General features: G+C 42.6%; 1 protein-coding gene across 1 annotated transcript in view; it reads right to left on the reverse strand.

The window, feature by feature from the left end:
* Positions 1 to 23,106, reverse strand: part of LOC307220051 (protein diaphanous homolog 1-like) — an 82,598-nt gene that overhangs the window by 34,006 nt on the left and 25,486 nt on the right. Inside the window, exons 2-17 of the mRNA XM_079983717.1 lie at positions 21,560 to 21,586; positions 18,999 to 19,157; positions 18,427 to 18,528; positions 17,454 to 17,584; positions 16,869 to 16,955; positions 15,941 to 16,004; positions 14,279 to 14,418; positions 13,677 to 13,785; positions 13,234 to 13,344; positions 12,631 to 12,749; positions 11,410 to 11,526; positions 10,482 to 10,597; positions 9,790 to 9,854; positions 7,028 to 7,207; positions 5,749 to 6,354; positions 3,128 to 3,245 (exon numbers count right to left, since the gene is read on the reverse strand). Of these exons, the coding sequence (XP_079839843.1) occupies positions 3,128 to 3,245; positions 5,749 to 6,354; positions 7,028 to 7,207; positions 9,790 to 9,854; positions 10,482 to 10,597; positions 11,410 to 11,526; positions 12,631 to 12,749; positions 13,234 to 13,344; positions 13,677 to 13,785; positions 14,279 to 14,418; positions 15,941 to 16,004; positions 16,869 to 16,955; positions 17,454 to 17,584; positions 18,427 to 18,528; positions 18,999 to 19,157; positions 21,560 to 21,586 (2,251 nt within the window). The remainder of the gene's footprint in view (positions 1 to 3,127; positions 3,246 to 5,748; positions 6,355 to 7,027; positions 7,208 to 9,789; positions 9,855 to 10,481; positions 10,598 to 11,409; positions 11,527 to 12,630; positions 12,750 to 13,233; positions 13,345 to 13,676; positions 13,786 to 14,278; positions 14,419 to 15,940; positions 16,005 to 16,868; positions 16,956 to 17,453; positions 17,585 to 18,426; positions 18,529 to 18,998; positions 19,158 to 21,559; positions 21,587 to 23,106) is intronic.

Genomic DNA, 23,106 nt, shown 5'->3' on the forward strand with positions numbered 1-23,106 from the left:
AGGGCATCCAACACAGAGTCCTTGGACAGCTACACAGATTGCCCAAGACTTACTTCCTTTGACAGAACCCATAAATGGAGAAAAGCAGAGCTGAAAAAAAGAAGAGATAGGCAGCAACTGACCTTGCTTTGGAAGCATGCTTTGCTCAGGGACAATTAATCAGTGCTTGAAGAAAATAAGCTTGTTGACATACACTTGCTTACAGGAGCTGTGAAGCGAATATGACGATCAAAAGGAACTGGCAAAGATGGCAGTCCAGATATTGTTCGAAAGCAGTGTCAAGGCTTACAATCTGCCAAAATGAGGGTCTGCACACATCCTGCTGTCTCCTTGGTTACAAATTACGTTGATGATTTGGAAAAACAGCACAAGTCTCACTAGGCACAAGTCAGCTGTTAGCACTCTCTGAAAATCCTGAAAGGATTCCTTTAAAGTATGACTCCAATGCACTCAGTTGTCATAAGACATCAGACTGACCTAATACATGACAAAGGCCAAGTTACAAAAAAAAGTGAGAGTGAGAGAAAAGTGTAGAAGAGTCACTTGCCTAACTCTAAAACCACAGCCCCAGGGCCCTCCCTAAAATGTTGAAATGAACTTATTGCTCCTGGAGAATGCATGACCTATGCATGGGCTAGTCTGGGGCCCAAGTACAATCCGTGCCTTTCAGACGCCACTGCTCTGCTTAAAGGTAAAGGTAAAGGTACCCCTGCCCGTACGGGCCAGTCTTGACAGACTCTGGGGTTGTGCGCCCATCTCACTTAAGAGGCCAGGGGCCAGCGCTGTCTGGAGACACTTCCGGGTCACGTGGCCAGCGTGACATCGCTGCTCTGGCCAGAGCCAGAGCCAGAGCCGCACACGGAAACGCCGTTTACCTTCCCGCTGGTAAGCGGTCCCTATTTATCTACTTGCACCCGGAGGTGCTTTCGAACTGCTAGGTTGGCAGGCACTGCTCTGCTTACAGACAACCAACTCCACTAAAGAGGACTAAGTGCAGATGCAATCTCAATGAAAAATCGAAGGCTCAGGGGGAAAATGGAGCTCTCATGAGGACAAGATCCCACAATACATCTGTGTCAATAGCTTTAGTGCCCTTTTATATTCATTCTCATAAATAAAAAATTACCTTTTTAAAAAAAATGCAGAGGTGCTATTTGTGGCTTCAACAACATTTATCTACCACAACTTTGATCAAGGGTGAAATATTAATCCTTCAAGTGAAGCTAACCAGTGGCCACTGTCTCCTTTGTCAGACAGAAGCCAACTCAGTCAGTTATCTTTTCCACTCCCAGTTTCATTTCCACAGGTGATCCAGGTAAGATCAGGTATCTCACCAGACAAAAAAAGATATTTGGTCAATTGACCGCTCAGATATGAAACAGATAATGGTTATGTATTTTGAAGCTTTAATGTTATTAGAGCAACAAAGAAGATATGAACAACTAGTTGGATATCTATGTCAATTATACACACACACACACACACCCAAAAAAAGAAAAAAAACGGGGGAAGAGATCTATTATTCCCACAGGCAGGTACAGCAAATCAAAGACAGCACATCCTACATCATTTTATCCACAAGATATTTTGTCCTGACTACAGCAACTGAGAATTGTGTGCACTCAGCACAAACCGCTTGCCGTGGGCTGCGGAGAGAAGTCACAGGAAGGTGGAGAAAGGGCTCTCCACTCTGCAAGTGACATTTCCTTCATGCAAGACTGGGATCCGCCTTCTGACAATTACCACAGGAACCCCAGAGTTGATAAAATTAGAACCTAACTAACGTGCAGGCTAGCAGCATCAGGTTAACTGTAAGGGTGTGTATGGAATAGCTTACTTATAACTAGGCTAATTCTGCTGAGAAAGGAGAACAGGTCAGATGGTGTGCTTATTAGCTTTGGTCATCACGACCTGAGAGGAACATTCAAATAAAGGAGAGAAAACCCTATCCAACTAGAGAGACAGCAAAAAACCCAACTGGTCAACAAGAGAATGGCTTCAGTCTGTCAAGCGACAAGTTTTTCAAACTGCCTCCTCATATATAGGCTAAGCACTTGCATTCTTGGTTCCCTCAACAGAAAGGAAGCTGACTTAACAAAAAGCTTTAAAACTTAGAAAATCACCCTCCACACTGGGCAATAGCATGTCAGGGAGATGCTTAGGCCAGACCTCTTCTCCCTGTACTGCTAGCAGAATAACAAAGAATGAACCAATTAACCACCTCCATAGAATGAAAGCACTGAATGCCATGGGACCAGGCAGCAAGTCAATGACTCCCAGAGCCTATAAGGTTTCATATTCAGCAACTAAAGTTCTTGTCCGAAGCAATGCATGGTTGGGCATGGTCAGAACTACCAGGCAACTGCTACAGGGTCTTCTCTGGTCTGCACTGACCCTTTCCTGTTTTCCACCCCATGTTTCGAACCCTCTGCATCCCTCTATTAAATGGCACTTGGCACTCTAACTGTCTGATTCCTATTCCACAACTGAGAATTCTGGAATCAGTCTGGAATAATAAAAAACGAGAGACATAAAGGTGACAACTAATAACAGGGGTATTAATTAATATGATGAATTATATTTTTGGTTTCCTATTCTTCTCATACAAAGATGTTTTAATGATTATGGGTTTCCCAACCTGCCAAAATTATAAATAGGAATAAAATCCAAGTTGCAGATGTTTAAGGTACTCACCCTTGGCTGTAGCCAGCCATGACAGAAGGAATCCAATTCAAGAATCACCAGTGAAGAGAGGAGAGAGAAAAGTACATATCAATATGTGTTAACACCACATGAGACAAAATGCAAACCAGCTCCAACCCACATCCTGCCTCAAATTCCATTGATCACTAAAGGTCCACAGAAAATTATTTCCCCAAAGCAAAACTGGAGTTGTTGGGACAAGCCTCGTCTTCCAGTTCCCAAACCTTGCTTAGCTGTCATGCTAACCTTGAAATACCCAGGGAGAAGCAAAGTGGCTGAGATCTGCTCCTCAGGAACGAGTGCTTCTGGCTTAGCATGATGTGCCAATGTGGCCATTGTCGCCATCTGCTTCCCATGGAGAATTCCTGAAGGTATCTCCCCACCTTCCACTGCAGCTAATGCTGCTCCCAAATACACCACTTACATTTGGCCTGTGCAGTCGCGAAGGAAAGAGTCAGTTTGGCAAAGAGTTCATCATCCTCAAAACGATCCTCCTTAGCTTTGACCCAGAAACAGCCTTCAGAGAGCTGGTAAGCTGAAATCTATAGGGGAAGTAAGACAGGCAGAAATTATGGCACAAACGAACTCTACTTAATGCTTCTACAGGAGATCAGCAAACTCGGACATCTTTGTTTTTTTTAAAAAAAGTATCAATAATGTTGAAACACCATAAAGCTAGTAAGATGCATGTGGATATTTACTGCTGAACTAGAATTTAGCAGCCAATACTATTCTATTCAGTTTGGGCTTAGCTGGTATTCTGCTTCTTTCACAGCCTAACTGTCAAATTATCACCACCAATATCTGCAATAACAATTAAAGGTAAAGGTAAACAAAATTACAAGGATGTAAACATAACATAATCTGCAATCAAAAATACAAAACAATGAAAAATAACACCCGAAAAAGAAGAAAAAAGGGGGGGGGAGAGAAAAGGTAATTGACTTCCAACTAACTCCATGTGAAGCTTTATTCCTCATATCACCGGTTGCCTATAATGATTAAATTTTTGGAGAATTATTCTAATTACCTGTGAGATTTTTATTCTAAGCTAAACCAAGTATGAATCTGGGAATCGGTTCTCTTCACATAAATTATAAAGACTTCCCACTCTCTCCTTATTTTCTCATTAGAATAATTTCTTATTAAACCTGTAAGTTTGGCCAATACAAGATATTCTGACACTTTAAAAACCCATTCTTCTTTTGTTGGTGTTATGTTACTTTTCCAATGTTTAGCAATTACTATCCTGGCCGCCGTTACTGCATACAAAAATATTCCTTTGGTTTCTTTTGGGATGTCTGTTGTTAATAGGTCGAATAAAAACATTTCCGGTTTTTTTTTTTTTGGGGGGGGGGAGTATATTTTAACATTTTCTTTAATTCTTCATAAATGGTATCCCATTTTTAAATTTTATTTTAGGGCACATCCACCACATATGGAAGAAATTCCCTTCTTTAAGTTTGCACCTCCAGCACTTTCCAATGGTGTTTTGGTAGATTTTAGTCAATTTCGAGGGTGTAAGATACCATCTGTACATCATTTTTAAAGAATTCTTTTATTGTATGTTTTAAATCTTTTGTCTCTTTTCCATAAGTTTTCCCATTTTTCTAAAACAACTGTATGACTGAAATCTTGTGCCCATTTGACCATGACATCTATAACCTCTTCACCTCTTAAGTGTCCATTTAATAAAAATTTATACACTTTGGATTTTTTTTATCATCATTTATAATCAATTCCTTGTCTAATTCAGATAATTTCTTATCAAATCCATTTACTTTCTTGTCTTCCTCAAAAACTGCATTTAATTGATGGTATTGTAACCAGCCTATTCCTGTATGTCTTATTGTTTCATATGTTTTCATTTGTAATCTATTATTTACTTCCTCTAAAAGATCTTTATATGTCAACCAATTTGAATCCATTTTTTTTCTTTTTACCGCCTTCGTAACCACCATGGGGTTTTTGCTTCTAATAATTTTTTGTTCCTTTCCCAAACTTCATATAAGGCTTTCCTAATAATGTGATTTAGGAATCCCTTGTGAATTTTTACCCAGGTAGCCATGCCATCCCACTATATTCTGGCCTGCTTCCATGTTTCGTCAGAACAGCTAATCGATATGGCATTATGTCCACAACCTGCATCCACTCTCTGTTCAGGTTAAGATGAAGCCTTTGACAGCTGGGGGTAAACTTAGGAAGGAAGGGAGACTGTTTCTCTTATGCATGAATACATTAAAACCAACAGCAACCATAGGCTTCCCTCACGCATAGGCATTGGCACTGAGGGGCTTGTTTATGGTTACCAGATTGTTTCCCATGAATCCGGGGACGCTTTTCTTTTCTTTTTGAATTTCATGCTTTACTATCCATAATTACATCTATACACCAAAGACTTATCTTCCTTATTTTACATAAATCCTAACTAAGGCCCAGCGGCCAGATCCAGCCCAATCGCCTTCTAAATCCGGCTCGCAGATGGTCCAGGAATCAGCGTGTTTTTACATGAGTAAAATGTGTCCTTTTATTGAAAATGCATCTCTGGGTTATTTGCGGGGCCTGCCTGGTGTTTTTCCATGAGCAGAATGTGTCCTTTTATTTAAACTGCATCTCTGGGTTATTTGTGGGGCATAGGAATTCGTTCATTATTTTTTTTCAAAATATAGTCCGGCCCCCCACAAGGTCTGAGGGACAGTGGACCGGCCCCCTGCTGAAAAAGTTTGCTGACCCCTGCCAAGACAATCCCTTCCGCAACCAATGCTGTGAAAACTATGTATTCCGTAAGAAACATTTTTGCTGCTATTCCACGCATAAATGGCTACAGCCACTGGAGATAGGAGGAGAGAGAATCTCCCCTAACCTTAACTTCATGAAATCACGAGAAGCTACATCGGTATCACAGAAAACGCAGCAACTAGCTACTCTCCCTCTTCACTCGGTGCCGAAAATTTCAATTGTTAATGGCAGACTAAGGAGCTAAGAGGGCTGGTGGACAAGGAAGATGGGGCAGGCATATTTATAAATCCACTAGCCGAACGTCACCTTGGACCAGTTTGTTCTTCGCATCTTAACCTCCGGCTTGTATTGCTTCTTTGGAGGCAATCCAAATGGGAGAACTGGAGCTGCATAGGACCCAAACCCAGGTGCCATGGGAGGAGGTGGCACCCCAAGAGGTGGTGGTGGCGGTGGCACTCCTGGCATCCCAGGAAGAGCTGGCGGTGGTGGTGGCATCCCTGGCAGAGGCGGTGGTGGCGGTGGCATCCCTGGCATCCCGGGAAGAGGTGGCGGTGGCGGTGGCATTCCTGGCAGCGGTGGCGGCGGCGGCGGCATCCCTGGCATTCCTGGCAGCGGTGGTGGCGGTGGTGGCATCCCTGGCATCCCAGGAAGAGGTGGTGGTGGCGGTGGCATACCTGGCATCCCTGGCAGAGGTGGGGGTGGTGGAGGTGGGGGTGGAGCCGTGCCAGGAAGTGGCGGAGGTGGTGGAGGCGGCGGAGGCACTGCAGGCATGCCAGGAAGGGGCGGTGGAGGTGGAGGTGTTCCTGCCTCACCAGGTAAAGCAGCTGGCTGTTGTGGGAGTTCTGCAGTTAAAGAGGAGACCTGCTCCATCTTCTTCTTAGTCTCTTCAAGTTCGTTTGCAAGCTCAGCCATCTACATTTAAAAAATGAAATGGAACAAGTAAGCTTAGCAGAGCACCCGATTTCCATGACAGCAAAACAAACTGCAGTTTATTTGATACTGCACTTTGATCTCTGCGCTGGCGCTGCTTCCTTGGTTCTTCACATCACAGCTGAGATCTGGCAAATTGGGATCGAAAATGTAAATGGGTGCAAAATGATGCAAACCTCTTTCTACTTCTAGTTGGGAATTGGCTCTAAAAATAATCCAAACATGGCAACACATACCCCTCCAACCAGCTCATGTTTCCTCAGCTAGCTAGCTCCTCACTATGCTGGAGGGGAGGGGAGGTAAAATGTTTATTTCAACGTTTATGACGGTTTTGTGAGAGTGACCCAATTTTGGTCTAATGTCTTCTCAGAGGTTGGTAATGCAACTGGACAATGTATAATCAAATCTCTGGATTTAGCTTTCTTAGATATACTTCAGGAGAGAAATACAGGTGTTCATTCCAAGCCCTTGATTGGTCATTTATTGGTATCAACAAGGCTGGTGACTGTCTGATTCCAGGGTGGGGGGGATAGCTGGGGCTTCCTTATCAACGTGGTACAAGGTCTGGCCCCTTAGGATCTGAACACACAGAATATACCACACTGATCCCCTATGGCCAATATAAATTCAGGCAATATTCCATCTTGTACATTACCTTGTCATTTAGCAAGGACTTATCCTTTTCCAGGCTCTGCTTCTCTGAAATGACTTGCTCTTTCTCAGCTATCAGTTTTTCTTTCTCTTGAAGAAAATCTTGTATTTTTTGCTCAAAATCACTTTCCTTCTTCTTGATTTCAACTTGTAGTTCATGGCGTGCAGTCAACTCAGAATCCAGCTGAGGGGAAGAATATTAAATGCAAAAATCATTCCAATGTACTCCATGTTGGTTGGATCTCAAGCTGAAATCCTGTGTCCCTTTTTGGGGGACTGCATAATTACAAGATAATGAATATTAAAAGGACAGGGAGACAAGGCTAATACCGTTGAAAATGGCTTCTATAAGCAGAGCTGCTTTACAATTTACAGTCATCAGGGACAAATAGGTAACAGACAAAAGGAGATGGAGATAAAGTTAGGTGAAACAAAACACGGAACTATGCAACTACGCAACATTGTCCATATTGACAATGGAATAAAAGGGCTTTTCAAGTTTCAATCTAGCATTGATTCATAATACATCCATATATAAAGTTTCATGATATATACAAATAAACAGCCATGCAAAATATATAATGACGAGGATTTTCATTGGAATTCCTTCCCGCTAAAAAGTGCCATTTACCACTCTAAGAGATGCTGTTGACACCCTTGTGGTTACTTGTGGGCTAATGTCAGACAGATAGAATCTGATATTTTCCTTGTGAGGTGATGTTAGACAACCCAGAAAAGGGGATAGGCATGCGTTTGTGTAGCTGGGTGTACAATGGACAGTAGAAAAGGATATGTTCCACTGTGTCTGGCACATTCAAAGGACATCCACAATATCTACCATTTCTGGGGATGTTTGCCTTTGACAAAAGCTGGGGGGGGGGGAACGTTCAGTCGGGTTAACATAAAGGCTGGACTGGAATTATTAATTTTGAAATATAAGTGACCTTGTTATCTGTTGTATTTAAACCATAGAACTTGGGGGAGGTATGGTAAAAGCCTCCTCTCCTTGCTACACTGGAAGGCCAACTCTCTATTCAGAAGGGAAGGAAATGGCTCCAAGCCAGCCACCTCAGTTTAGTTGTAGATGTTTTCAGGTATTGCATTTCACATCTGGGAGAGTTTTAAAGGTGTCGGGAATCTCCTTTAAATTTATATTGTAAAGAAAAATGAGACAGTAGATTTTAAAATTAAACAAACAAATGAAACTTGCCCAGTAAACTTGCTCAGTAGCAAGTAGCAACAATTTGACTCAACGAGCAAGGGAAAGTGAGGGCACTGAAAAAGGTTTAAATCAAATTAATGACTACCAGTGGCTACTAGCCATGAAGGCTGAGTACTGCCTCTGGTACAGGAAGGTGGCCTTCGGCTGAATATTAGCTGCAAGTCAGTCCAAGTGGGAAGAACATTGTTGCACTCTTGTTTTGCTTTTGGGCTTCCCAGTGGCATCTGGCTGGCACTATGAAAACAGGGTGCTGAACTCTCTTGGTATTCTCATGAGACCTGCGTTCCATTCAAAGAACTATGCAGGAACAGCCCCAGGCAATATACCTATGAAAGTCAGGTCATGGATCCATCTAGCCCAATGCTCTCTTGGTACTGGGCAACAGCAATCCAGAGTCCCAGGCAGAGATCCTTCCATAGAATCATAGAGTTAGAAGAGACCACAAGGGCCATCGAGTCCAACCCCCTTTCCCAGCCTGTTTACCAAAGAAACTTTTGCTGGAGGAGCTGGAGACTGAGCTTGTGGACTTTTTCAGGCAAAGCCCTGCCACTGAGCAAGGACCCTTCTTCCGTAGTATTTAGTTTCTCTTTTTTTAAAAAAAAAAAAAAAAATAGACACTTAAGAAGGTTTTATATTAGCCAGAGGCATTAACGCAATCATGCCTGAGTCTTTGATGGGAGTCAAACAGCATTCAGGCAGAGGCAATATAGGGGAAAGGATCCTGGCTTCTGATCAAATAAAACGGAAGCAGGTTTTCGATATGGGGCACAACTGAAGTTGACCACTTCTGATCGAGAGGGATACATGCCAAGAACACTCTTGGGTCTCTGGGATGCCTACATCCTTTTCATAAATTAAGGTATCTTCCTGAGTTATTATGAATCCCTTCATCAGTGACCATGGTCACAATAATTGATCCGTGAGCAATTCCCCATTTTCTCCAAATCTTTTGCCCTGTGCCCCATCTCTGCTAAACTGCTAGCACACAGAAGCAACAGGAACACTGCTCAGTGGCCTTATAGTCTGAACTATGGTCCCAGGGATGGTATGAAGGCACACGAGGCAACCACCTTAGGCCCATGACTGGCTTCAGAGGCCTTGGGCAGTTAGAGTGGCAGGCATTAGAGACAGAGAGTTTTCAGTGGCCCCAGCTTATGCAACACCCTCCCAAGAGATGGGCAATTGGCCTTGCTGGGGCCAGCTTTGAAAAAGGCTTTGGAAACCCTTCCGTTTCTACCCGCTTTAAATTAAGAGGAGTTTATGAAGGTTGCTGCTGATATCTGATTATCAGATTTAGACTGCTGGTTATTGGATCTTGTGGCTATTTTTTATGCTAAACTGTATTCCATTTTAAAGGGTTAATTAATCTGTAGTTACTGCTCACTGACTGTTTGACATTTTGTTGGTTGCAATTTGGTCTTTACGTTTTTTGCATTACTGGAACTCTGCTTTTATTTGTTATATGTTTGTAAACTGCTTTAAAAGGACAGTCCTGTAAGGCAGTCCAAATACACTTTACGTAAATAAGTAAGTAGAATATTAACCTTCTTCTCCAGTTCAATGGCTTTGGCTTGACTTTTTGCCACCTTGTTTTGATCAATCAAGTTATCTGCAGAGAGAGAAAAGAACAATCCAGTTAAGATCATCATAAGGGGGTGGAGGAGAGAGAAACATTCCATTTTATATCACAATCACATCTGCAGTGCATTGCAGTTTATCTTCTGGGGAAAGCCCTGTCTTGTCTCCTTGAACCTCTTCACTTTTAAAAGCAAGCTGGGTCAATTCAGTGTGTGTGGCACAACCTAGCACAGCTACTGGAGACAACTATTTGCTCCTGCCTCAGCAGGCTTCATTGAGGAACAAGGTTCATAGCCCTTGTGGGAGAGTCCTTCCTCATAACACAGAAACAAACTGCACCTAACATGGCTACTGTATTGCACTAGTATGGGAATCCTTCGGACTAGGGTATTTGGGCACTTGGTACTGAATATTTTTGTTCTGTAAGTAAGAATTCTACACCAAAGTCGCCTAAAATCTACACTAAGCAAAGCTAAAATCTGCAACACCTCCCTGTTTGTTGAAAATTATGTACCTTTATATTCTCCACAATTTTTTTACTCACAATGGGAAAGGGCTAAGAACTATACTACTGCATTAATATCTCATATCATGGAATCTTGAGGACAAAGACATTTTTGTGTGTGCAGTTTTCAAAGCTTAATGTGTCCAGACCCACCTATCAGACCTTCAATATTAAGGTCAAGGTGCTTGCACTTGAAATCTGGATCAGCACCATTCTTGTGCAGGACTATCTGGGAAATACATTCATCAATCAGCTTAAAATACTGAGGCCTAGCGCAGGAGAAAGGAAAAGGAAAAGAGTGTTAGTGCCAATGTGCAAGAGTGCAGGCTTGCTTGAGACATCCCAAGACCAGGCCAAGGCAATAATACCTTTATGTCTCAACTACACAAAATGGCCTTCCTACATGAGAAACGCTCCCCTGTCCTCTTCATAGTAACACATTGCTGAAGACACGCCTGCTCATTTACCTCCCAACTCCTACCTCTTCCTTTTCCTTCCTTCTAATTCCGTATTTACTGTCCAATCACCCTTTCTCATGCTGTGGGGGTAAAATGTTCTAATTTGAGGAAAATGTCATTTTCTGAGCAGTGGCATTTCATGACCAACTTCTTCCTTGAATTTTGTAGTAGTCTGAATTCCCCCCGCCCCCAACAAAGAAGCCCTGATGAGCATCCCTGTCAAAGGCACACCTAAGCTCCCTTGTGTCCTTGGCAAGGAGGTGTATCAGTGCCTCCAAAGCCAGGGAAACCATGGAGCAGAAACTCAAAAAGTTTGCTTTTCAAAACCTTTGGTACTCTGCAAGTGACTTCTTCTCCAGCCATCAGGGTCAGGTCTGCTCTGCTCTGCTGCTGCTCCTCCTCCTCCTGCACTGGTCAGTCTGTATGTCTGTCTGTCTGCCACCCTCGCTGTGTTCATTGCTTTACCTCCTCGCCACTCTAGGTGGAGAGGCACGGTTTTTGTGCCCACCTGAGTCTGCTCCCTTGGCAGAGGCCAATCAAACCCTAGGTGCATCCCTGATCACTGTCATCCACATACTGCCAGCACCAACTTTTGTGAATCAAGAGCCGTTTCCCCTCTTTACCTGGCCTCATAGTCATTGCGGACTAGCAGGAGATGCTGCAGAATAGAAAGGAGATACTGCTCTGCCTTAGAGTCCTTTACTGTATTGTGCAGAATCTGGAAAACTTCATTGAAATCAGTGGAAATCTATGGTTAAGGATGCAAAAGCTATTTTGAAGACGCACAGATGAACTCACCTGGGAGAGCTAGTCTATCCCCTTAGACTTATCCACCACCCTCTCAACTTCCACACCAGCCATAAATGACTTATACCAGGCATAGGCAAACTCAGCCCTCTGGATGTTTTGAGACTACAATTCCCATCATCCCTGACCACTGGTCCTGTTAGCTAGGGATGATGGGAGTTGTAGTACCAAAACATCTGGAGGGCCGAGTTTGCCTATGCCTGACTTATACAGAACTGTATGCAATACACTTTCACCAGCAGTAAAACCTTGTTTTTACCACCATAGTCTGGCTACAAGCCTTTTGTACAACCCTTAAATAGACAGATCATTGGAGGTACCACAACTTTGGGTCCCAGGAACTAACTGTTTAGGATTCAACATATTTCCAGTCATTCTTCCTCAAGGTGGATTACCTGCCCCTACTCCTGAACACAATCTAAGAGAGATTCCCATTGTGGGTTTGGCTACAAGTGGGCATTTAAAACAGAGATTCCTTTTGGGGTGTTCTGTTTTCGTGAATATATTTGCATATTTCAGGTGCACTCTGGTGGCCAAGCACACAAATAATCACTCTTAAAAGTTTGTTTCTCATGATGCAGTTCTTCAAATCCAGGCACCAAACCTTTCTCACTAGTCCTTTGTTCTTTTCCTCTACCCTTCCACCAGCTTCGCATCTCTCTCTCCTTCCCCAGAGGCAACTAGCTCCTTAGTGCCAATGCCTATGCGTAAGCATAAGCGTAAGGGAAGCCTGTGGTTGCTGTTGGTTTTAATGTATTCATGCATAAGAGAAACAGCCTCCCTTCCAACCTATGTTTACCCCCAGCTGTCAAAGGCTTCATCTTAACCTGAACAGAGAGTGGATGCAGATTTGGGGCACAATGCCATATTGATTAGCTGTTCTGACAGAACATGGAAGCAGGCCAGAACAAAATGTTAAAAGTTAAATGCTTGTAATATGTATCGCACTTCACAAAGTATAAGTGGATAGATCCCTGCCCCAAGAAGCTTATAATCTAAAATTAGCACATCTCTCTTCTAGCTACTCAGAAGGATATTCCATTTCAATGCGAATCTCCTCAAAGCGGTTTTTGAGTTCTGCAGAATCTTCTTCAGCATATTCTTCAAATAGCAACAGGTGCACCAGAAGTTCCTCATTGTCTTGAGTATGCAGCTCCTAGAGAGGATACAACATTAAAGTCATCACCATCGTCATTTCTGGAGTTCCAGTTCTGTACTCTATGAGGATATCCTATTGCTGGCCAACTACTGGTTCTTTCTCTCTTTCAAAAACATGGTCAGTGATTAACTGGAACCATCCAAGAACAGACGCAAATAAATTAATACATTGCTCCACAATGGTCCTCTTCACATTTGCTTCCACGCATACAATGAACATGTAGAGGAAGGCAAGACCACATCTCACTGAGCCCTGCAACTGCTGAAGCAAACTCAGTTGGGGGACTGTAAACAAGGTAGTGTTAAAAATTCTTGCAAATTCTGGCCATTTGGGGAAACTGCTGGTCCAGTTCAGATCTTCAGCATATTCAAGACAACCCACAGCTACTCTCACTTCTTTCACACTTCAAACAAAGCACTTAGAGATCAGATGTCCCTAAAAACAGCAACACCTGGCAGTAGAAAAGAAAGATGCGCCTCACCTTGAGGATCTGCTGGAGTCCAGAACGCATGAGCTCACTGCGGATGTGAACTCTGAAGTCAAGTTCATCTCCTGGAATGATCAGGGCATTGATCAACTGTAGGCAGGCAACCTAAGAAAATAATGAAGAGAGGTTCCATGTCAGATCTAGCCAAGCATTCCCAGAAATAGCAGGCTAAGCCCTTGAAGCAAACGTGACAAAGAAGGTTTAAGAAGTTTGCCAGTTAAGACTGTCTGCAAACACACTCACTCACTCTTAACTCATACAAAAGCAGCAAAAAAAATGTCCAAGATGCTAGTATAATAAGCAGCTAATTCAAGACATAAGTACCAGTGGCTATATGGACAAAATGAGGACTGAGAAATAATAAAGATGTATCAGCAGAAGCTTGAGGTCTGCAGAAGTACAGAAAAATCTTTTTTGCTGCAGGCCCTACTTGTTACCTTTAATGCCACTGAGGTGTCACTCTTCAGCCCATCCAAGATGGGTTTGAATCGTTCCACTTCATCCATTTCTGCTCGTTGTGTCAGTGCCACCAGAACGTGCTCATGCCTATGTAAGAGTAAGGAAAACAAATCAGTAACAGATTATCTGACAGTGCAATGCTAGCCATGTCTACTTGCTAGTCCCAATGAGTTCAATGAGATGCACTCCCAGGTGCTTTAAAGATGGCAGTCTGACTTTCATACGCTCACAACAGGAAACTATGTAAGAGTTTGATAAATTGTGCATTTACTATATTAAAATTTCTAAAAACTGTTAAGAACCAATGTTACCATGGATCCAGGGGACCAAAAATCCTCCTAAGCAATATGGAGTAAGATGCTGGGCTTCAAAGTGGGAATGATCCCAAACCTTACACAAGCTTTGTTCAGCTTCTGCTTCTTAGGCTTCAGGCCGCTGTGCAGATTACATGCACATTAACACTTGCGATTTAGATGTAGCCTTCCAGTTTTTAATGTATTTAGAAAAGGATCCCAAGTGCTAGACTGCCCACCTATGAAATACAACTAAACCAAAAGATAAATCGCCTATAGTCACTTACATATCCACAGGCTGAGGCAGAATGCAGAGGGCAGACAGTAGCGTGATAGCATCAATCATCATGGATGGGACTTTGGGGTCAACGGCTCTTGCCAAAAGCAGGATCCCCTCCTCCGTTTCAAGCATCGTCTTAATTCCAAACTAAAAAAAGGGGGGGACACACCCAGTGAGTGCATGCACATACAGAAAGGTTGCCAATGCCATAGGAGGAGAGTAAGGCAACTGTCTAACCTGGGAAATAGGTGTATGGGGGGGGGCAAGACCCCCAAAGCTGATATGTGCAAAAGTGCTGTGGGGAAGATGCCATAAGTGTGCAAATTTAAGAAGGGGAGCATCTCAACTGAGAGTAATCACACCAGAGGTTTCTCTCTCTTAAACTAGAAGTTCATTTACACTTCATCTCTTCTCTCCTCAAAGTTTTGATGTGCTTTAACCTATATACATTTTAGATTAGATTCCTCGCACTATTTCCCTCTTTATCTTCAATTCTGTTGCTTGTTTAATTTACACTGCCTCTTCATTCTGATCAAGTTTCTCCTTTTTTCTTCTCCTCTTTGCTTCGTCTTGCTACCTTCCTTCCACTACAATACAGTTCCTATTTTCAAATAGCTCTACTCCCTTGCTTCTCTTACTTTCTTTTTGCTTTCTTCTCCCCTCTTAACCTCCATGCTGCTGCTGTGTGTTGTCCGGAAGGAAGGCGTGGCTGCGCTCTGCTCCAGGTGGCTGCCATCAGCCTGAGACCCTGCAATATCATCTGCCTTTCCATCAGGTATATAGAAGGGGAAGGCTTCCTGAGGCGAAGCACCATGTGCAACACTACTTGGCATGGCACTTGGTGTCTCCATGGAGCCTCTCTGTTTCTCTGCCCAGCACCAGATTTCTCGGTGGTGACCCAGGTCTTGGAGCCTGAGCTTCCACAGCAGTAGTCGCCTGCCATGAACCAGCTAGGGCAGCAACAGCAGCAGCAGATGTGTTTAATGTTTATGATAATATTTTATTTATTTGACAATGATGCAGTTTCAAATGTGTCTTTTATATTTGATCTCCTTTAGTAGTGTTTTATTTTGAAATGTTTAAGTTTTTTGTTTGTGTGTTTGTTAACTTTGTTGTGTTAATCATGCAGTCTATATTTGAAATCTTTAAGATAATATTTTAGTTTCCTGCTAGTATTGTTGCTTTGAAAGTATACTTTATATTTGATTTTCTTCTGCAAATGTTCTATTTTGGATCGTTTTATTTGATTTTTTTTAAAAAAGGCATAAAGTGGTATAGTAACAAAAATATTATTATTAATAGTAATAATACCAACTTGTTTCTAATCTTGAAGAGCTCTCTCTCTTTTCCATCTCCCTTCCCCTATTCCCAGCTACTGGAAAATTCTTGCACCATATATTTGTTGCTCAAGTCTCAATTAAAACATTTATCCCATGACTACCCATAGCCACCTCCATTCCTATTCCATTTTCTTCCCTTTTGTGTCTGTTCTCAACTGCAAACTGAAGAATGGTCTGGCTTCTTGAGCAATTGTTATACAGAGCTGAGTTACACTGTGTTCTTAACCACCACCCTCATTTTTCACTGACTTTCTGAAGTTTGCCTACTGATTCTAAAAAAGTAAGAAATGGCAGTTCACAAATATTTATGTTGAAAACAAAGGACATACCTTATTGTTCATGAAAGCTTTTAAGCATCTAATGATCTCATGTTTGATCCGGATGTCATATGGCCTAGCGGGGGATAGAGAAAGCAATCTGATTATTTATGGTCAGTGGTTCCTATACAATTATGTATAATTTTACCACTCCACTCAAAGAAGCTCCTGGTCCTTCTAATAATCCAGATATCAGGCAGCATTCAGAGTTGAAGAAGAAGAGTTTGGATTTGATATCCCGCCTTTCACTCCCTTTAAGGAGTCTCAAAGCGGCTAACATTCTCCTTTCCCTTCCTCGCCCACAACAAACACTCTGTGAGGTGAGTGGGGCTGAGAGACTTCAGAGAAGTGTGACTGGCCCAAGGTCACCCAGCAGCTGCATGTGGAGGAGCGGAGACGCGAACCCGGTGCCCCAGATTACAAGACTACCGCTCTTAACCACTACACCACACTGGCAAGATGCCCCAACCTTCAATAGAACTTTGAGGAGAGGAGAGGGAGAAGGATGTTTGGAAAAGACTGTTTCCCTCAATCTGAGTTCCCCTTTTCCCCATCCGCATATTTGCATCCTTGGCCTAACTCAGCTCCTATATTCTCTTCTCTCAACCATGTATGAAAGCAAAGCAAAACATATCATGAAAGCCTGTTAGCAGGCATATATAGAGATATCCTTGTCCCATTTATCTTAAAATGCTCCACCCCAAAGCAAAATAATCTCATTTATTTCTTTATTTTATTTCTAGCATTTGTACTCTGCTTTTCAACCATTTAGGCTCCCCAGTGCGGCTGACACGCAATCACTGTAGGCTGACTCAGCAATGAAGTACATTCTTGAAGTACAAAGCAAAACACATTTTTAATCTACTCCTATATTTAGAAAAATGGCTGTGAAATATTATATACATGAATTTAAGCGGGTTTGATTTAAACGTTCTCCTACCCAGAAGCTTCATCCTTCTCATCGTGAAGTCCTTTCAGTATGTTCAGCAAACAATTGAGGCCCTCCGCTCCAAAATTTTGCACCCAGCTGGAAAGATTGCACCATAAAAGAATATTAGCAGAGTTGAAAAGAATCTGAACACTGAATAAGACTCTTTGACCACCCTCTGTCTTCTCACTGCACCACTCAACTCCCTAAACAGACGCAGCATGCGTACACATCTGAGCATCTGTGGTTTCTGAGCAGCCAACAGGACTGGTCCCACCATTCGGCATTGCAAGAAACCCACCTCAGGCAGCAGATACTGGGGGAGGGCATTGGTGGTAGCCCCCTGCCTGTTCCTCCTAAGCCCCTGAGCTATTTCCCTTAGCTGGAAGACATGTTACATGGCCTGGCCTCCTAAACTAGCCTGCTGTCTCAGGGGCAGTGGAGAACACTGCTCTGTAACCAGTATTGAAACAATATTCATCAGGCAGTCCAGTTGACTTCTGTAGATGGAATGGTACTACCCTGTCCTGTGCTTCAGATTGCAAAATTTATTGGGTCAGCCACTGCAGTTAAGCTGGGTCCAACCAAGACTTTTACCTGACAGGATTATTGTTGAGTGACACACGCAGAGACTCCAAACAATTAAGCAGCTGTGCATCTCTGAGACCAGATTTCAGTTCCTGGATGTACATCATGGGAGACTTGGAACTCTCCTTTTGACTCATGCCCTGTAAGAGAGAGAATGACAGTGGTCAAGCCAACTGGCTATACTATCAGGATACAGAAGGTGACGGTCAGAGCAAATGTAGAACTTCAATATCTACTGGTTTTCTCAGCTGAACAGAAATTGCTCATTCAGAGCAACATTTCACAGAATTAATGGTTTGGGATTCAGCTAACCAGCCCCATCAGCGGAACTCCTGAACAAGCAATTCCACTTATGCAAAATGGCTCCCCCCACCCCCTGAAATTGGCTCAGGGCAGTGGGGAGAACCCCCAGAGCAGTATTGGTGGGGGTAGGAGGATTTTGCATTTCTAAATTTCCAGGAAGATTCCCTAACTGGAACTTGGAAGGGTGGGCTCTGTTTTGTGGTCAGATTCCAAAGGAGTATTTTTTTAGTATTTCTCGGGGGGGGGGGGATTGAATAGCTACCTTTTTTGAACCAATTGTTAATTTGCACACTGGTAAAGTGATAAAGTAGTGCAATAGCACAACTGAAGTCAACAGGGAGACTGAAAGAAGCTGCAGCCTAAGAATGTCTGGTTATAATAATTTTCTATGTATTTCTAATAGTATAACCAAATCAGTAATTTTTGGTATAACTGTAAAAACTACTCTGAAAATGTATTATTCCAAAAAATGAACCTTCATCTGGTTGTAAATATTAAGATTATACCAGCAAGAATGAGTCTTTCGGTAAAAAAATGATTTAAATCAAGTCTTGCTGACTAGTGATGTAAATCGTGATTTAAATCAAATCCACCCTGCAATCTTATTCTCTAAATCAATGCTAAATATGCTCCCTTATTTTGACCACTCCGTCTCAGCTTTCCCAAGACAAGAACTCACAGCTTTGGAAGTATGCAGGTACTGGGAGACCATCTCTCTCTTGATGCCAATGTCCTTCTCCCGTAGAGGTTGCTGCTTTTCCGCATTTAGATTCATATCCACCTATTGAAGAAAGCAAGAGGAAAGTGTCCCTTCATTCGCAGAAGGCTCTCTTCTCATGTCAAAATTTTAAGAGGGAATGGTCCTTGACCTTCCTCCCCAGGTGACACAGTTTCTCTTCACCCAAATGAATTCTGGCTTCAGGGGGTATGGGAGGGGTGGGGTGGGGATCCCAGAGATCATGCAAACTTCACATAGCGCAGGTGGGGGAGGAAGCTAAGGGACCACCAAGAAGCTCTCAGTCTATCACCTACTGTATGAGCAAAGTAGCCTTTTTGCCTTGCCATTGTCATTAGTACAGCCTGGAAGTTCTGTTCTAGTCCGTTTGGCTTCCCCTGTTTCATAGCTCAGCTTCCCATAGGTCCTGAACCCCTGCTTCCCTTTTGTGAATGCATGACGGTGTGTCTTTGGGCCTTGGAAAGATGAGGACTGATCCCGAACCACCACCCAATACTTAACCTTTAAGAACTTACCAGCATCTGCTCAAAGAGGGCCAGCACATCCTTGTCTGAAATGTCCTGCAGCAACTGACTTGAGCCAGAAGTATCCGGATAGGAAGCAGCAGAATTCCTATGAGCCGTGCTGGGCTTTTCCTTCTCCTTCTTTATCCTCATGCTGGTAAATCTTTCAAGCTGATTAAGAAAATTGGAAAATTAGCATAACTGTCTTTCTGTCTTATTTGTAATACATTTTACATCTTGTATTATTTCCTTGAAGTTAATTATGGATGAGACTTCTTGTACATTTCTGATTTTTTAAAATAAAAATGGTCTTCAGTTATCATACACCATAGGGGTCAAACCAGATTCCTCAGTGGATTTGAAAGCTAAGCTTGTGACACTCATGTAGTAAGCATTTGCAAAATAGCTCTCAAAGTAGCAAAAGATGAATATTCCAATTAGGAATGTATTTGTAAGTTTCTCTCAGTTTCTTCCTTTTCCAGTCTTAAATTCAGTTCACCCCCTAGCCCCATCACTTTGCTTTAAAAGAGAAAAAAAACCACTTGAGAATTCATATACATTTTCATTCATAATTCTATTATGCACATTTTATACAAATTTGCCGAATGTAACGTTTCTGCAAGCAATTTCCCCTAAAATAGCTCTGTACATTTTTTCACTACTTTAACGCATTTTTGTATGCAATTCTCCCCATTGGAAAACTGCATCACAAACTTTGAAAAATGTTAATTTTAAAGGATAGCTGTTTCAGTTTGCATATTAGTTTAGGATGGGCAAATTAAGACAGGTTCCTTCACTCTTCTACCTTATTTATTATTTTAAATTATATCCTGCCACCTATTTACAAGAAAAATCAAAGCAGCAACAGTGGCGTAGCATGGGTTGTCAGCACCCGGGGCAAGACAAGTAATTTGCGCCCCCTAACCCGTGGATTTGCGCCCCCTAACCCTACCCCTACCCCTAACCCCCAGATGTTGCGCCCGGTGCGGCTGGCCCCCCCTGCACCCCCCACGCTACGCCACTGAGCAGCAAACATTGCAAAAATCAAAACAACCCAAAAACCATGATGGCAACACAAGGCATGCTGGGTATCATCAGTGTACTAATAACACTTCAGACCAGATCTCTGGATGGTCTCATCCAGCAGTTTCACATGATATGAAGATATGTGGACCTCCCAATACGGCAAAAACCAGGGGGCAGAGCAGCAATCTTTGGAGGTGCACTCCAGAAATGAACTGAGGCATCTAAATACAACCCACCCCACAGCCCATATCACTCTAGCAAGCTAAAAAGGGAACCAGATAATTCATTCTTCCCAGGAAAAGCCTGAGCTGGGCCACCATGGCAGATGCCTTGCCTGAGAATGGAAAAGTGGAGACATGGTGATAGTCTATTACCACCACGCAACATTTTAGCCTGCATTCTGTCAAATTTGTTGTGAGGCTTCTTCAAATGCTGCTCTAGCCGCCATCCCACCAATTTCATTGCTCTCAGTTCTGTATGGGCTCTAAAGAGCAGGAGAGGGTGCCTTGGAGCAATCATGTGAACTGTTTGGGTCATCTCACCATTCCAGAGATCAACCAGAGTTTGAAAGGTTTGCCAGTCCTGTCAGCAGGAAAAACCTCCCAGAGCTACCAGGAAACTATTTGAATGATTTAGATGTAACTTTCGTATACCATATATACTTGAGTATAAGCCGACTTTTTCAGCACATTTTTTATGCTGAAAAAGCCCTCCTTGGCTTATAATCGAGTGAGGCGGGCGGCAGAGGAGGAACGAGTGGCCCGAAAGGAGCCCTTTCTTGCCACTGGTCCTGCCGCCACCACCCGCCTCTCGCAAGGGCAGGCACAGGAGCCACGATAGGGAGAGGTACTGTGCTGTGCTGTGCTGTGCCTCTCCCAACTGCGACTCCTATGTCCGCTCTTGCAAGCGGCAGAGGCGGCGGCGGCAGAGGGACAAGCGGCCCGAAAGGAACCCTTTTGGGATGCTCCTTCCTCCTCCACCTTTTCTGCTACCAGGGGCGGAGGAGGAGGAACGAGCAGCCCGAAAGCAGCCTTTTGGGATGCTTGATCTTCCTCCACCACTGCCGTCGCCACCAGGTTTGTGGTGTGGTGAACTGGCTTATACTCAAGTCAATAAGTTTTCCCAGTTTTTTGTGCTAAAATCAGATGCCTTGGCTTATATTCCGGTTGGCTTATACTCAAGTATATACGGTATGTGCCCTCTCTACCTTTCCCAAATTACTTGAAATGCAACAAGGAGAAGACAAGACAATGTGATGAAGAGAAGATAAATGCAGCAGCAAACAATGATCTGCAGACAAGCATCAGCCTTTGCAAACAGGCCATAGCCACACACACACATTCCTTGTAAAAAGGCCAGCAAGAGAGAAACATAAGCATGGAAGTAGGCTAGTTAAAGAAGGCACTTCATGCAAGGCAGCATATAGATGGCATTCCAGCAGGCACAGAACAATCAGGAAAGTGGCAACAAAAATGCACAGAAAATGGCACACGGAACCCACTTTAGCAGCAAACATAATACAAAAGGGGGGGGGGAATCATCCTTACCTCATCTGCCATCACCCGCTTCAAATTCTGTGATTCAAGAAAAGGAGGAAAAGGGAGATATCCAAATCACTGACACAAGAAATATCCAAGAGTAGAAACAAAAGGAACTGTCTAAATATTTTTTAAATATTAAGGGATATATAAATACCTTTCAATAAAAATAAATAAACAGACATAAAGTAAATTGTACAAATTTGCATATCATCTTCCTAACCAACCAGAACACAGTTCAGCATTTACAAATGCTACATCCACATATCAAGACATCTTGATCTTCCTCAAGGCCCAAGCAATCACTTGCACTCAATTCTAAAAGCACTTTAGATCAGCATACAATCTAAAGGGGAGACTGCAACGGGTTTGGAATTTTATGGCAAGTTCATGAGAAAGTATACTACCAAAAAGTGTCAATGGTCTCCTATACTGCCTTATTTATTTATTTATAGTACATCTTAACCGCTATTCATCAAAAGGTACCAGGGGAGTATACAAAAGTGTGAATAAAATTAAATTCACACAACGTATAAACACAAAAAGCATACCAAAAGACCACGAAACAAAGTCAAAGAGTAATAAAAAAAACCCCACCCAGAACAGAACATGATTCCAAAAATCATACACAATCCACCAATGCCTGGGCAAATAGGCAAGCCTTCTTAGGGAGGCTTTGCTTTCCAAAGTCAGGATACCTCCCAAGAAACGGCCCCCTCCTAGAATCACGACACATATAGACGCTTCAAGGCTAGAATTCTATTTTTATAGGAATGGGACTAACTTGGCTGCAGATACAGGTATCAAAGTGTCCTGAACCACACACAGCTTTTTAAATATGAGAACAATCAGTTTTCTGTAGAAAGCATAGAAGAAATCATTTGGAAAGAATTTGCTCTGCTAACAGCAAGTTCCACTTTAGGATCACAGTTTTACCTGTTTCCTGAAATTTTTATGTCTTTAAAATGCCTTTCTACCTCAGTTAAAGGCCATCAAGGCAGCTTAAAACAACATCAATAAAAACAGCATTTTTAAGTAACTAAAATAGTTTTGCAACACACACCTCCTGGGCATATCTGATTGCACTGTCCATTTGATTGCCCAATGTTTTAGAAACAGTGAACATACATATAAAATCTGCAGCATAAGGGCCAAAATAGACCTAGCACTTACCCTATACAGTATAGAAATTAATAATAAAAATTTTAATTCAAAATATGTCTGGGGGTAGTGGAAACTGCCTAAAATATGAAATTTAGCAACTTCCCCATATCACCACTTGGGGCACTAGCTGTCAAACACCCAGCATCCGAATAAATTATGAACCCATGTTTATAAAGTGCTCGTAGTTTGACAGATATTTTATTTTGAAATTTATTCCAAGTAATTCAAAGGCCTCAGGACAGGTGTATCATGTGATATTGCTGTTTCCTAAAGGCATCATCAATATCTTTGAGTTTACTATAGTCTTCTGATGAGTACCACACACACACACACACACACACACAATCACAGACACACAGAGCGCAGTTTGATTAAATGACCTGGCCAAATAT

This window comes from Podarcis cretensis, assembly GCF_951804945.1.
Source record: "Podarcis cretensis genome assembly, chromosome: 7".
Classification (NCBI taxonomy): Eukaryota; Metazoa; Chordata; class Lepidosauria; order Squamata; family Lacertidae; genus Podarcis; species Podarcis cretensis.